At 43.5% G+C, this 14,002-nt stretch overlaps 1 protein-coding gene across 18 annotated transcripts in view; it reads left to right on the top strand.

Moving 5' to 3' along the window:
* Nucleotides 1–14,002, top strand: part of RBFOX3 (RNA binding fox-1 homolog 3) — a 1,585,357-nt gene that overhangs the window by 1,465,043 nt on the left and 106,312 nt on the right. For all 18 annotated transcript variants that reach the window (XM_069199697.1, XM_069199694.1, XM_069199703.1 and 15 more), the window contains one exon: nt 7,908–8,159. In XM_069199697.1, coding sequence (XP_069055798.1) covers nt 7,941–8,159 — 219 coding nt within the window. In that variant the 5' untranslated portion in view covers nt 7,908–7,940. The remainder of the gene's footprint in view (nt 1–7,907; nt 8,160–14,002) is intronic.

Below are 14,002 nucleotides of genomic sequence, written 5' to 3'. Positions count from 1 at the left end.
CAGAGCGAACGTTCCCTCCAAGCCCAGTTTGCTTTTTGGTCTTCTCTTCTGCTTTCTGTAGAGGCCATGTGGCACTAGCGAAGATGGTGTGCTACCCCAATGATAGTATTATTTTGCAAACCTTCCCCTGCCCGTCCTTCATTCCTTCTTCAGACAGGCCACACATCTGATTTGGTCGCTGCGGCGCCATCGGGAGCTCTTTCCACTCTAAAGCTAACTGTGACTGCGGGTGGATTAGATCTTCTGGACTTAGAATGCTTTTATTCAGCTGCGGATGTCCAATGGGTGGCTCACTGGCTTTCTGCCCACCTCCCTGCATGAGATGGGGTTTGCCAGTAAAGACTTTTAAGGAAGGCTTAATGCACTGCTCATCGTTTCCTACTGACCATTCTATGGTTCACAATCCAGGGTTATCATGCATGGCTTTCTCTTGCCTTGTCAGAACCTGTAAACTCACTGACACAAAGAAACCCTGTGCTCCTGCACTACCTTTGCTAAGCCTTCCCACTCGCACAGGATGGCTGTGCTCAGAGCAACTCCATCAGTGGCATGTTGCAGGTGTCATAAAGTTGGGGACTTTGTTTCTGAACAGAGAGCTACTCAATTTCCAAACCCTTGTGGCAGACTACCATCTTCACCCCGGTCAACTCCTTACTTACAACCACCTTAAATAATCATTAAATGCCCTATTTCATGTCTGCTACCTAGCACTAACCCTACAAGAGGTGTGCCAGAAGCTCTGCACCATAGGAAATGGTGGCAAACTGATTGAATGGGTGTACAGACCTATCCTGCAACATGGAAACCACTCCAGGTCTTCTTGTCATACTACCTGGGTGATTGATGTACCAAACCTCTGCAAGATATGGACTAAAATACTGGACTTTCCCCACAAAGTATCCCACAGCTGTCACTTTAAGTAAATTCATAGTGCTTCCTTGTGAATGCATTCTGCCCGTTGCTTGCCATTGGCCTTGTGGTTTGTAACTCACAATTTGTTGCTTTCAATTTGCTAGCTTTATTTGTTTTAGGCTATGCAGCTTGAATTCCTCCCTTCCCTTGCCAAAACCTTATTTACAGTATCCTGCCGAGTGCTCCCTTTCTGTAAACAGGCCTGTAAATCTTGTTCTTATCTTATCATATTTGCTGTGCATTCAAAGAACAAAGTCAAATGTCAGGCTCTGTCTTCTTGTCTTCTGTCTAATGGCTACAGCGTCTAACAGTAAGGACGTACTCGCGAGGCGTCCTTACTGTTAGACGCTGTAGCCATTAAATAAGGAGTGGCGGAATAATGGGTTATTGAAATACTACCGGTGTTATGGATCGAAATTTCGAGTGGAGAAATTCACATTTTTGACTGTTGACGATTAGTGCCTGAATTAAGAAGCCCTGAAGAAGTCGTAAGAAATATATAATTTCCCAAGACGAAACACGTGTTGGCTGGAAGGATTATAACCTGTGGATTACAGACTGTGTAATGTGAATCAGATTTGGAATAAAGACTTTGGATTCATCAATCAACTTGACTGGTTGACTCCAGGACCATTGTGATATATTTTGGACTGATGTATTGAAATTGAAAGTTTTTTTTGAAGTGTTCATTTAATATTCCTGGTTTTCTATATAATAAGAAGGGACCCTCGCCACATCAAGTCTGTAGTTGGAGGTGCTTTCCTCCAAGGGTAGGGTGTTTCCCTGAAGAGGTTCCCCGATATCTACTGGGGGTAGATCATTACCCGTAGCGCCATTTATCCTCATTTTACACCCCGCTTCGTTGTTTCACTCCAGTCTAGGCAACACAAATCTAATCCACACAACTCCACTCTCTGCCACTCTGCAACGCTGCACTGTACGCCACTGCACTCTAAGCTAATACACTCTATGCTAATGCACTTTACTCTTTAACACTCAACTCTATGCCCCTGCACTCTACATCAATACACTGTACATCATTCTAATCTACTCTGCACCTCTGCACTCTATGCCACGGCTCTCTACACTACTTTACTCTATGACATCACACTCTATGCCACTTTATGCAACTCCACTCTAACCTGCACTTCTCCACTCTAAGCCACCTCACTCTACTGTGAAATAATCTACTTTATGCCACTGCACTCTGTGCCACTGCATTCTATGCCACTGCACCCTACCCTGCACCTCTCCACTCTATGCAACTGCACTCTACTCTGAAACAATCTATTCTACGCCACTGTACTCTATACCACTCTGACCACTGCACTCTAGTTCAATGCACTCTACACTACTGCAAGCTGACACTCTGCAACACTGCTCTGGCCGCCACTATACTCTACACCACTCTGCTTTGTACTACTGCATTTTGCACCAATATACTCTATTCCACTGCATTCTATGCCACTCTACTCTGCCCAATGCCACTCTATGCAACTGCACTCTACACCAGTGTACTCTAAACAACTGCACTGCCCTTTACTCTGCACCACTGTACTCTATGCCACTGTTCTCTGTACCACTCTACACCACTGCACTGACACTCTACTCTGCAACTCTGCACTCTACACCACTCTACTCTATGCCACTGCACTCTAGGCACTATACTCTATACCACTCTACAATACTTCACTCTGCACCACTCTACACCACTACACTCTATGCCACATGAGTCTACTCTGCACTCTATGACACTGAACCACTCTGCATTACTGCACTCTCTGCTACTCTATTGTATGCCACTCTACTCCACTGCACTCTGCACCAATGCACTCTAAACAACTGCACGCCACTGCCCTCTACTCTGTACCACTGTACTCTACGCCACTGCTCTGTGCCACTCTACTCCACTCTACATCACTGCACTGACACTCTACTCTGCAGTGTTGCACTCTCCACCACCGTACTATACACCAATGTACTATGTGCTACTGCATTCTATGCCACTGCACTCTATGCCACTCTACTCTGCATCACTACACTCTACAGCACTTTGCCCTACTCTGCACCACTCTACACTACACCACTGCACTCCCTGCAACGTGAGTCTACTCTGCAATCTATGCCACTGCACTACTCTACACTACTGCTCTCTCTGCCACTCTATTGTATGCCACTCTACTTCACTGCACTCTATACCACTCTACTCTGTCCCACGCCACTCCACTCTAAACCACTGCACTCTACGCTAACGCAATCTAAACAACTGCACTGTACCCCACTGCACTGTACTTTGCACCACTGGGCTCTACGCCACTGCTCCTATGCTACTCTACTCCACTCCACACCACTATGCCACTAGCTTTAAGCCATGCTGAACAGCAGCTACTCTGGTGCATAACATGGCTAATGGCTAAAACACACTAGCAAAGCCAATAACTCTTTCGTAGATGAGACCTATTGCTTTGCCAATGTTTGTTAGTACTATGAGGTACCGAAGTACCTGAAAGAACTGTAAAAAATACAATGACATCATAATAAAGGCTGCTACAAAATGCGCAAATACATTTCGGTGAAATTAAAAAAAAAACGCTTCTCAAATACAGATTTGAATAATATACAGTTTATACCTAGTGCTAAAAAATTTTTATAACACTCCATTAAAACCACACACTCCACAGCTCACCTTGGAACACCATTACAATACCTCTCAGAAAGAAATATCTTTGCCACCAGATAACTTCAAGGGGCTCCTTTTAGCAAAGTCAATGCAGGTTTTCAAGCCCCTTTGTATTTGCAGATTTACCAGTTACACACATTTGCATGTCTTTAGGGAAGGAGACCCCCTGGCAAGAAGGCCTTTTCTTATCTGTCTGCCCCTCCCTCTCTCAGAGCACAGGAGACCCCCTGCCTTCCAGCCGGCTGGGGAAACTCCTCTGCCCGTAATTTCGCCCTGCCTCCGTTGCCCTTTAGGTGAAAGCCTAAATGCCGTCCGTTAAAGCTTTCATCACGGACAACGGACAGCAGGGTGAAATTACGGACAGTCCGTGAAATTTACGGATGGGTGGTCACCCTACCCCCCATCCCCCACACCCCCACCCCAGTCTCCTCTGACCTCCTCACCTCTCTCTCTCCCCTTGCTCGTCAATGCTCTCCCCCGCCCGACTCTCACTTCCCTCTCATTGTGCCTGACAAGTTGTACAGATATTACAAACACATCAATTATGTAAAACAATGCAGTAATTACCGTCTCTACTGTACCAGGGCTCCCTCCCCCGCCCTTCCTCTCCGTCTCTATTTCGCATTTTCCGTTTCTGCTTTCTTGGTCTCCAAGTGCTGCCAGTGTTTTAGAAATCCCGGCCTAGTTTGAACCAATGTCCTTATTTTCAGACCAGGGCTACTATTCTGGTGCAGCGTCTGCTATGCGTGTAGCACGCCCATCAAAGAACGTAACGTTACGCGCATTTATAAACGATTCTTACTACACAACCAAAACTGGTACTCATTTTATCGGCCTCGGGACCATGAACGTCTGGGTTCACCCTGCCGGCTTTGAACCATAACCTTCAGATCATACATACACACATCCCAGCAGTGAAGGGCGCAGCCTGGTTAGTCACAGGAGAGGACACTAGTGGGAGATTCACTTAGAATTCATGCAACACAGTGCAGTAAGGCAAGTTGTGTGAATGGGAGAGAGCTGAAAACGCCATATCTGCTAATATATGGCGCACGTCAGCTCTCTTACTGTGCTGGCACACTTGAAGCAGGCTAGTGCCAATGCGGGCACCTTTGCAGCATGGTGCGTTATGCCCAAGATTGCTTTTGTACAGGAAGAGACTCCTTCCTGCACTAAAACAATCCTTAGAGCAATATTCCTCTTTCTGTGTGTGCTGTAGAATGCAGCAAACATAGAAAGAAGTAACATGGAGAATTAAATATATTTCCCTTTGTTACGCTTCACTAGGGAAGGCACTGCATTTTGACGCATTCCCAGATTTACTAGCTTTAGGAAATCTGGGAATGCACCAAAATCCATTAGAGGATGCATGGGAGCGCCCATGCTCCACCCATGTAACACCATCCCAATGTCAGGTAATGCAAGGCAGCACTAGTCGCTGTGGTATTTTGTATTTACTAAACCATGCGCAGCAACACAAAATGGCTTTGCACAGCTTAGTAGATACCAAAAATGATTTTGCATTGGGCTGCATCACACAAAGGTTGCAACCCAGACATAAAATCATACTAAATCTGCCCCTAGATGTCTCCATCCTTCATGACCATAAGGGAGACAAGAAGTGTCCAGGTAGCTCTACGATAGAGTAATGCTCAGTGGCCGGTGTGAAAAAGGTTCGGCTATCTTGCTAGCCTATCCATGAGAATATAGCAATTTCATTTGATTATGAGATTATTCTGTGCTTTTTATTGGTCTCATGTAAAAGTGTGTGTTATTCAATGAAAATGTTCCTACTCACACATGCAGCCTGTGGCTTGATGCTGAGGTGGCATTGCTTACTATTGTGTGGATTGGAAATGCATATTTAATCACTGTAAAATCTCGGACATTAGTGGTTGTTATCCGCCCAACATTGATTCACCATAAAATTGTAATGTTCTGGCATGATACCTATAAGTGTAAATTTGTGTGGTGTGTGTGTATTTTACAGTCAGACATTGCAACTTTTTAGGTACGGCTATGTTGATTAGTCCTTAAGAAAACCTTATTAGTTGGTAGGGCAAATATAATTTTTCTGATTCAAATGATGAGAGTTTTGGGAAAAAGTAGTTCTAACACTGCTGGGTGGTATGCAGGGCCACTGGAATTATGTGGCAGGAAAGGACCAAATTATGCAGCTGGGTTGAGAAAATTATGCAGAAAGAAAGGGAAAATTATGTGACGTAATGTGGCACATTTTTAACACTATTACTTCAGTATTTTGTCCTTTTTACACTTGTAAACACCGTTTAATACACATGCATAGAAATAAGCAACAGCAAGGTGACCAGTCTACCTTTGCAAAAGGCCTTCCACTCCGCGGCAACAAGTGGCATTATGTTTTTAGTAACTTTTGAACCATTTGAGCTGGAAACAGCATTTGGATGTTGAAATCTGCAGGTTATGCAGCAGATAGTGAAATATGTAGCAAATGCGGCAAATCTATAAATATACGAAAATCAATGCAGCTGCAGAATCGCATAATTCCAGTGGCCCTGGTAGTATGTCATCAAGATAAAGACCACTGTTTTCCATGTACGTTTGTAATTGTATTTGTGTGTATGTGTGTGTCCAATAACATATTATTCAGGGAAACTACACTAATAAAACATTCACCCATTACTGCAGTGCGAGTTTATTATCATAGTACATCAAATATGACACAAGGAAAACATATAACACTTACCAATTACTTTACACAGTGCAAAATCTCTCTTAATAATCATAAAGTCGATTTAAAATAAGTTTCTATCCGCACTGCACAAATTTAGCCCTTTGCTTCCTGGTTTTGGTTAAATACCCCTTTTTAGAACAAGTACAGATGAATATCCCGGCATAAACCAAATATGCAGATGTGCAGAGTACAATGTGCTATTTTTTTACGGTTGTTAAATGAGGGCATCATGACTCGCTTGAGGCTCTATTTCTTGTGAGTCCCTCCCCACCCTCAACACTGGTAAAAGCATATTACAATATATACATCTGCAAACATACTATATAAAAATATATATTGAATACATAACAAGCAACTATGTAATGCTGTCCAATATTGCCATCAAGGAGTTTGGGTGACCTCAAAAACTATGAGGCCGAAGTCAATGGCATGTTTATTTTTGTGCAGTTCTCTTGAAAAAACTTTTCTTTAAAGTGCTGTAAGAATGGGCCTGATAGGAATTGGACTGTTTAGGCTTTGGTTACCTTTTTTCAGTAAATTGTTAGTAAAACAATGGACAATTGAGAGGGTCAGTAGATTTAGGTAATTATGTGGCTGCAGTGTTTACCACATTAATAATGATATACTGTGTTTGTCATTTCATTTGTCACATAAATTGCACAAATTACTAATTTCACAGTTTTCTTTCTTCAAATGGATAAAAAACATTGATAAATAATGTGCTGCATTATTAGCATTGTTGCTTCATAATTTAGATAACTTTGGCACATAATATGGTTCTCTTATAGATGCAAACAGAGCCCAAGTTCAAGCACTATCCTCATACAGACCGGAAGACCGCATTAGCAGAGATTATTCACACTTTGCAGACGCTACTAGTCTGAGCAAATAGAGACAGTCCTCATATTGATGCACGCATACCCTGGGCGTAGCCACATAATCTCCATGGTGACACACACACAGCCCTTCTAAAGACAGAAAACACCACTAGTTGGGATATTTACATCCTTGTAGACCCAACAGCCTCACCTCAAACATAGCCTGAGCACAGCTACACAATCCATCCTGTAAACACGAACACTGCCTTTACACAGAAACTCCCCCTAGAAAGACAAAGGAACGCCATTCCACTGATGCAAAACATATCCCAGGGACAGGCACACAACTGCCATATAGTGACAAAAGAACCCCAGTGGAGAAATACAGCCAACGTATGGTCACAGGAAAAGATCTTTCATACACCTAAAAGCATTGCCCTAGGACAGGTAGACAGTCGCTGCATAGCGACAAAAATAATGCCAGCATAGTACCAAAAAAACCTGTAGCACACCAGCACCGTTGTCATTCAGCTGACAACAAAGTGTGTACGGACACCCACCCCTCGTATGCAAGCCAGCCCGACCCTTGAGTAGAAACACACTCGGAGAATAGAGGCACAGACAAGACTTTCGGCAGGACAACCGTCACACAGGTGCGCAGGGCGTGTACACCCACTAACGCACGACTCCCAAAATGGCGCTGGACACATGCGCAGTCACTTTTAAAGATGTATTTCGGTCCGGCTTGTAACTTAACTCGTTGTCTCTTGCTCTTCTTTTGCAGGGTAACCCAGACGCCACGGCCCCACCAGAAGCCATGGCTCAACCCTACCCCCCAGCCCAGTACCCTCCTCCACCACAGAACGGCATCCCTCCAGAGTATGCGCCTCCACACGCCCTTCCTACGCCAGAGTACTCCGGCCAGACTTCGGTACCGGAACACGCGTTGACCCTCTACACTCCTGCACAGAGCCACCCAGATCAGACGGCAACCGACGCCAACACACAGTCCCTCGCGGGAACACAGACTGTGCCGGTAAGAATGAGCTTGTTCGCTAGTCTAGGGCCATGTCCCCATGTTGGTTAGGATGATGTTCTGCACTGTGTGTACCCGGCTATTCTAGGGTAATGTTCTGCACTGTGAGTACCCGCCTATTCTAGGGTAATGTTCTGCAACTCAGGCTATTCTAGGATAATGTTCTGCAACTCAGGCTATTCTAGGAAAATGTTTTACACGATATGTACCAGACTATTCTAGGGTAATGTTCTGCACTGTATCAGGCTATTCTAGGGTAATGTTCTACACTGCGAGTACCAGGCTATTCTAGGGTAATGTTCTGCACTGTACCAGACTATTCTAGGATAATGTTCTGCACTGTCAGGCTATTCTAGAATAATGTTCTACACTGCGAGCATCAGTCTGTTCTAGGATAACGTTCTGTGTTGTGAGTATCTGTTTAAGCGCTTTAATTGAGCAAAAGAAGTGCAAGTACTCACCCAATTGAGTGGCTGTGGTTATATGGACTGGTTGGGGGCGGGGCTTAGAGCAGGGCAAGGATGGAGCATTGGTCGGGATCAGATTATCAAGGCGTGCATCAGAGGTGACGGGGATCTTTGAAAGTGGTGGCTGGGAACACCTGGGTTTCCTCAATCACGCTGTCAGGGAAGCTCTGTAAGAAGCAGGACAATCAGGGTATTGATTGGAGACTGCTGCAGAGTAAGGCACTTGTAGGTGGTCAGAGGTGGTACACAGGGCAGTGAATGGCCCTCCTCAGGTCACAGTCAGTGGCAGGCGGAAGTGAAACATGCAGGGCGGTGTGTGAGCTCTAGTTTCATACCGTGCTGACCTGGTGCTCCTGGCCATGAGTCAAGTGTCAGAATGGGCCTTAGACTTGGGCCTGCAGTCTTTGAAGATTTGGAGTAACTTTTGCATCTCCCCCAATCGTCTCTGAATTCATTGGCTCGCTACATCTAAACTGCGAGCATCAGGCTATTCCGTGATGATGCTCTGCGCTGTGAGCATCTATTCTAGGACAATGTTTTGCATTGTGAGTATGGTACTGTTCTGCACTACACCAGTCTATTCTAGGATAATGTTTAGCCCTCTAAGTATCAGCCTGTTCTGGGATAATGTTGTGCAATACATCAGTCTATTATAGGATGGTGTTCTGGACAGAGTATCAGGCTGCTCTAGGATAATGTTTTGCATCATGAGCATCAGAGTGCTGTAAAATAGTATTCCACCCTTCGGATATCCGGCTAACTTTTAATAATGCCATAAACCTTGGTACCAAGGTATGCTAGGACAACGATCGGTGTTGGTAAGTATCAACCATGTAAGCTGCGCCTGTGAGCATCAGTTTGCATTGGATAATGTTAGCCCTATGAATGTCAGTCTGTAGTTGGATAATGCTGTGCCTGCGAGTATCAGTTTGTTATTGGATAATGATTGGGCCCATGTATGTCAGTCTGTGGTTGGATAATGCTCTGTGAATACTAGTCTGTGGTTGGATAATGCTCTGTGAGTACTAGTTTGTGGTTGGATAATACTAAGCCATACGTGTATTAGTCTTGGATTGGATAATGCAGGTATTGTGGTTGTCTGTTTGGATACTGCTCTGCCCTGTTAGTATTAGTTTTTGAATGTGTAATGTCTAGCTCTGTGATTATTATTCTGTGATTGGACAATGGATACTCTGCATATCATTCTGAGACTGGCTAATGCCCTGTGCTGTGAGTATTAGTTATGACTGGATAATGATGGTTCTGTGAACATTAGACTGATTTTATAGTACCGGCCTACCCAATTAAAGAACAAGAGAGGGAAAATCGGGCAGGCCAACCTCATCGAGTCAATATCAACATCAAGTTTGTACAAATGCGGATTGTACAATGAAAAACGAAACTTTAATGTTTGTAGTTTTGGACTCCAAGAGGTAGTGGGATGTGATGTGACGTGGTTTGGGACCCACTGAAGTAGAAGTAATGTTGATATGCAAAGGCTTTTCTTGTTTTTATGCTGGATAAAGCCGGGCCTGTGAGCATCAATCTAAGAAGAGATATTGTGTGGACCTGTGAGGATATAGTCTGCGATTGGAAACTGCTCAGCTTTGTTGATATTACTGAGTGACTGGACGATGCTTCGCTCTGTGAACATTGGGCAGTGATTGAGTAATGACCAGCCCAGTGAGTATTAGTCCGGGATTGAGTAATACTCAGATCTGTGGAGAAACAGCCTTTAATCAGTGGTGTCTCTAGGAGTGGCAAAGTGACGTGTATTACACACACCATACCACAGGTATGTGTACATGTATACAAACACATACATGTGTTTGACTAAAATGTTTAAATGTGACTCTGCATTTATGTGTATATGTGTCTAATCATCTTGTTGTCAGTAGTTATATGTGACTGGATAATGTCCAGCCCTCTGAGTATTAGTCTGTGAATGAATAGATCTCGGATCTGTGAGTATTAGTCAGTGATTGAATAAGCCTTTCTTTTGTTGATGTTTGTCTACAATTAGATAATGTCTGGCCCTGTCAGCTCACCAGCTCCTGATTTTCTGACGCCCTTTTCTCTGGTCAATTCTTAACAGTGTTTAACAAAAGCAACCACCATCCAAACCCAAGAGTAGTGTTAACGCTGAACCTAATGCTCCAGTGTCTTCATTAGGAGTTTTGTGTAAGATCTTTTATAGGGTTAGCTTTTCTCAGAACGAAATTTGATTGACAGAAGAGTTGATCTCGATGGAGGGTTTTTGGAAAATATGAAGACCAACTGAAGGGTTGTCTAAGGGATGAAGAACATGAGTGCTAAGTAGTGCAAATGGGATGGAGAAAGCCTGGAGGGTTCTTGGTCTTATCCTATAAAGGCCTTATTACAAGTTACATGGTACTGGTAGGGTGCAAACGTTGTATATGTTATAGCTGTTACAACTGCAGTAACTCCCTGTCAGTGCTTTGCAATTATGACCTAAATTCCTTGGAATGGGGAGTAACGGAGTGGACATTACATTATCATGTGCTATTCCCCATGGTATTCCCAATTCTGAGAAGTTTAACACAAACAGTACCCACTTGTTCTGTGCAGGTCGTAATCATTCGATAACTTTTTTGGTGGGGTAGGGGTAGAAGGAGAGGGGTGGACAGGATAGGACATAGAAGGGGAAGAATAAACCTGGCAGAGGTGAACACTACCTTTACCGGAGAAAAAGGCTGGGCATGTCCAGGTCTTGAGACCCGGCTGCTATTGTAGCTAATGCTTCAAGAGATTTATTTTACCAGGCGGAATTTCCAGCGGGTAACACCGGGACCAATGTTCACACCAGGCCAGTTGTGATCAAAGGGGTGGATTTCCGCACAGTAATGTTTGTTGCCCCTAGCTCCAATGCATTATGCCCCTTGTTACACTCTTTGTTCAGTCACACCATCAACGTCTGAGATATGGAAGCTTATTATGGAAACCACCACTGGACCAAGGTGTCCAGTTTTAAAGAGATTTGTTTGGTATACCTTGTCTTGTTTTAAGGGTAATGTCCGCTTCCGGAGGCCTCACCAGTATTATTAACCATTTCTGAAGGTCACATCTGTCCAGTTCATGAGGATTTTTCTAGACTATCTTGTTAACTTCCAGGAGATTATTTTTTATTTATTGGTGCGTATAAATTAGTCCCTTAGCAACAGCTTTGACATACTCGGATCAGATCCGACGTTTCAACATACAAGTGGAAAAGCTGTGTTGTAGCTAAAGGACAATCTTCTAAGGCCCCTAAAAATAAACGGGGTGCTGCCCAGCCCCGTCCCTCACTTCAGTGGTCAGGAGCATGTAGTAGGCATGCACATAGATCCTCCCGGAAGGCCACATCACCTGTGCAGTGTCTCACACTCTAGCAGGCTGACAACCCCAAAAGGCCTTTCATTTCAGTTATGAAGCAAACACCGGAAGCAGTTCCGTGCAGTTCTTCCCCCAATTTAATTAAAGACTGTTCAAGAATCATCTCCGCTCCAGTTGGCAAATGAAACATTTAACTGTAATCTATAATTCTTACAACAATCCTATGAGGAATTCTAATTTCTCAAGAGGAATTTGGAGGGATTTGAACACAGTGGCGGCCGCTGCAGTTCTCAAGGGGAGGGGTGGTGGTGGTGGAGAGGGGGCGGATAAGTAAAAATATATATATATTAAGTATGTTTTTCCTGTTGTCGCCTCCACCGCCTCCTGCCGCGTTGCTCCTCTGGTCTTCTTGTGGTGTCCCAGCATCTGCTGGCACACTAGCAATGGCTCCCCAGCAATCCTTGTGCTGCTTACATGCTAAAGATAGCATGTAAGCAGTGTCAGGATTGGTCTGAGCGGCTTGAAGTATCACTCAGACACAAGCCTGGGGTCTGTACTGTTTCTCCAGCCCGGCTGTGTATACAGCGGGGTTGGAGAAACATAAGTGCGCATGTGTGTTTGGCAAGCCAAACACACATGCACACTCAGTGCACTTTCCCTTTCTCCCACCCTTCCCCCCACCCACCCACCGTTTTATCTTTCATCTCCTGGCTTAGCTGGGGAGTGCTGCTCCTTCGCCATTGCAAAGGAGCCTCCCCTGTTCAAACACACACACGTCCTTTTTTTTTGGAAAGACGTTCTTTATAAAAGCCCAATTTTTTTTTCTTCATTTTTACCAACCCTGATTCCCCTCTTTTCCCTCTTCTTGATCTTTGATGCTCTGCACAATGGCGCAGTGAGTTTGCGAGTCACATGCGGACATGTCGCTAAGAGCATGTTGCAGACCCGTATGGATTAAATTACAGGACCCAGACCCATGGCTAGTTTTACTTTTTTCTCTACTTTCTGGATACAGTCTGTTTGCTTTTTTTCTTCATTGTTACTGGGATAAAGTAGTAGAGTTGGCCGAATTTCTAGAAGCTAGGGTTGCTTTTGTAATCATCACCTAGGCCTGATTTAGATATTGGTGGATGAGTTATTCCTTCACAACGGTGATGGATATCCCGTCCGCCAAAATCCAAATCCCATTATATCTTATAGGATTTAGATTTCGCTGAACAGGATATCAGTCACTGGTATGACCGAGTAATTCATCGACCAATATCTAAATCAGGCCGTTAATCATTACAGGAAGAATTTATGCATTTTCGATTATCTAAACCACAACCACAAAAAATACACAAAAATATATAAACCAATATTTATCAAACAGATACATAAACGATTGTCTTTATTTATTTCACAAAGAAAAAAATAATAATTTTAATGTGAAGTTTGAAGCTTGTCTAAAAACAATTGAGGCCACTTATCCTCTATACTATAATCTGATGCACTTGCACTGTTCTCACCATGAGGATACCAACTTAATTTTTAGTGTCCAATTTCAAACTCCTTCACATATATATAATATTTTACAATTTTCAGTTTTATATTTTGTTTCTTTATGTACACTTTATTAATCTGTTAATATTATTTTCCAAGCAGTAATGGATCTTCAGGGGTCCCCAGACATAGGTTAAGAACCACTGCTCTAGCCCACTGCAAAAATGTAAGAATCATAATCTTTACCCAGAGAAGGACCTATTAATTTTGGCAGACATTCTAGAGTAGAAGAAATTAACAAAAATCCCAGAAATACGTCACAATTCAAACTGCTCATATTCACATAATAATTTAGCGCTCTCACATTTTCGCCAGCAGATATTATTATGACTATTGTGCCAATTTCAGGAATATTTCAAAACATTGGGCAAGACTGTTTGAAGTCTGCCCCACACCCTATTTTTTATATCTTAGATTGCAAAGTCTTCTGTTCACTTATTAAACAGCATTTTGCAGCTCTCCTGCAGAGGACAGTGGCCTATCTTAATGTGTAGTGTTAAC

This window comes from Pleurodeles waltl, chromosome 7, assembly GCF_031143425.1.
Source record: "Pleurodeles waltl isolate 20211129_DDA chromosome 7, aPleWal1.hap1.20221129, whole genome shotgun sequence".
In the NCBI taxonomy this organism is placed as follows: Eukaryota; Metazoa; Chordata; class Amphibia; order Caudata; family Salamandridae; genus Pleurodeles; species Pleurodeles waltl.
Note: the sequence above shows the minus strand (reverse complement) of the source record. Positions and strands in the feature narration are given on the sequence as shown.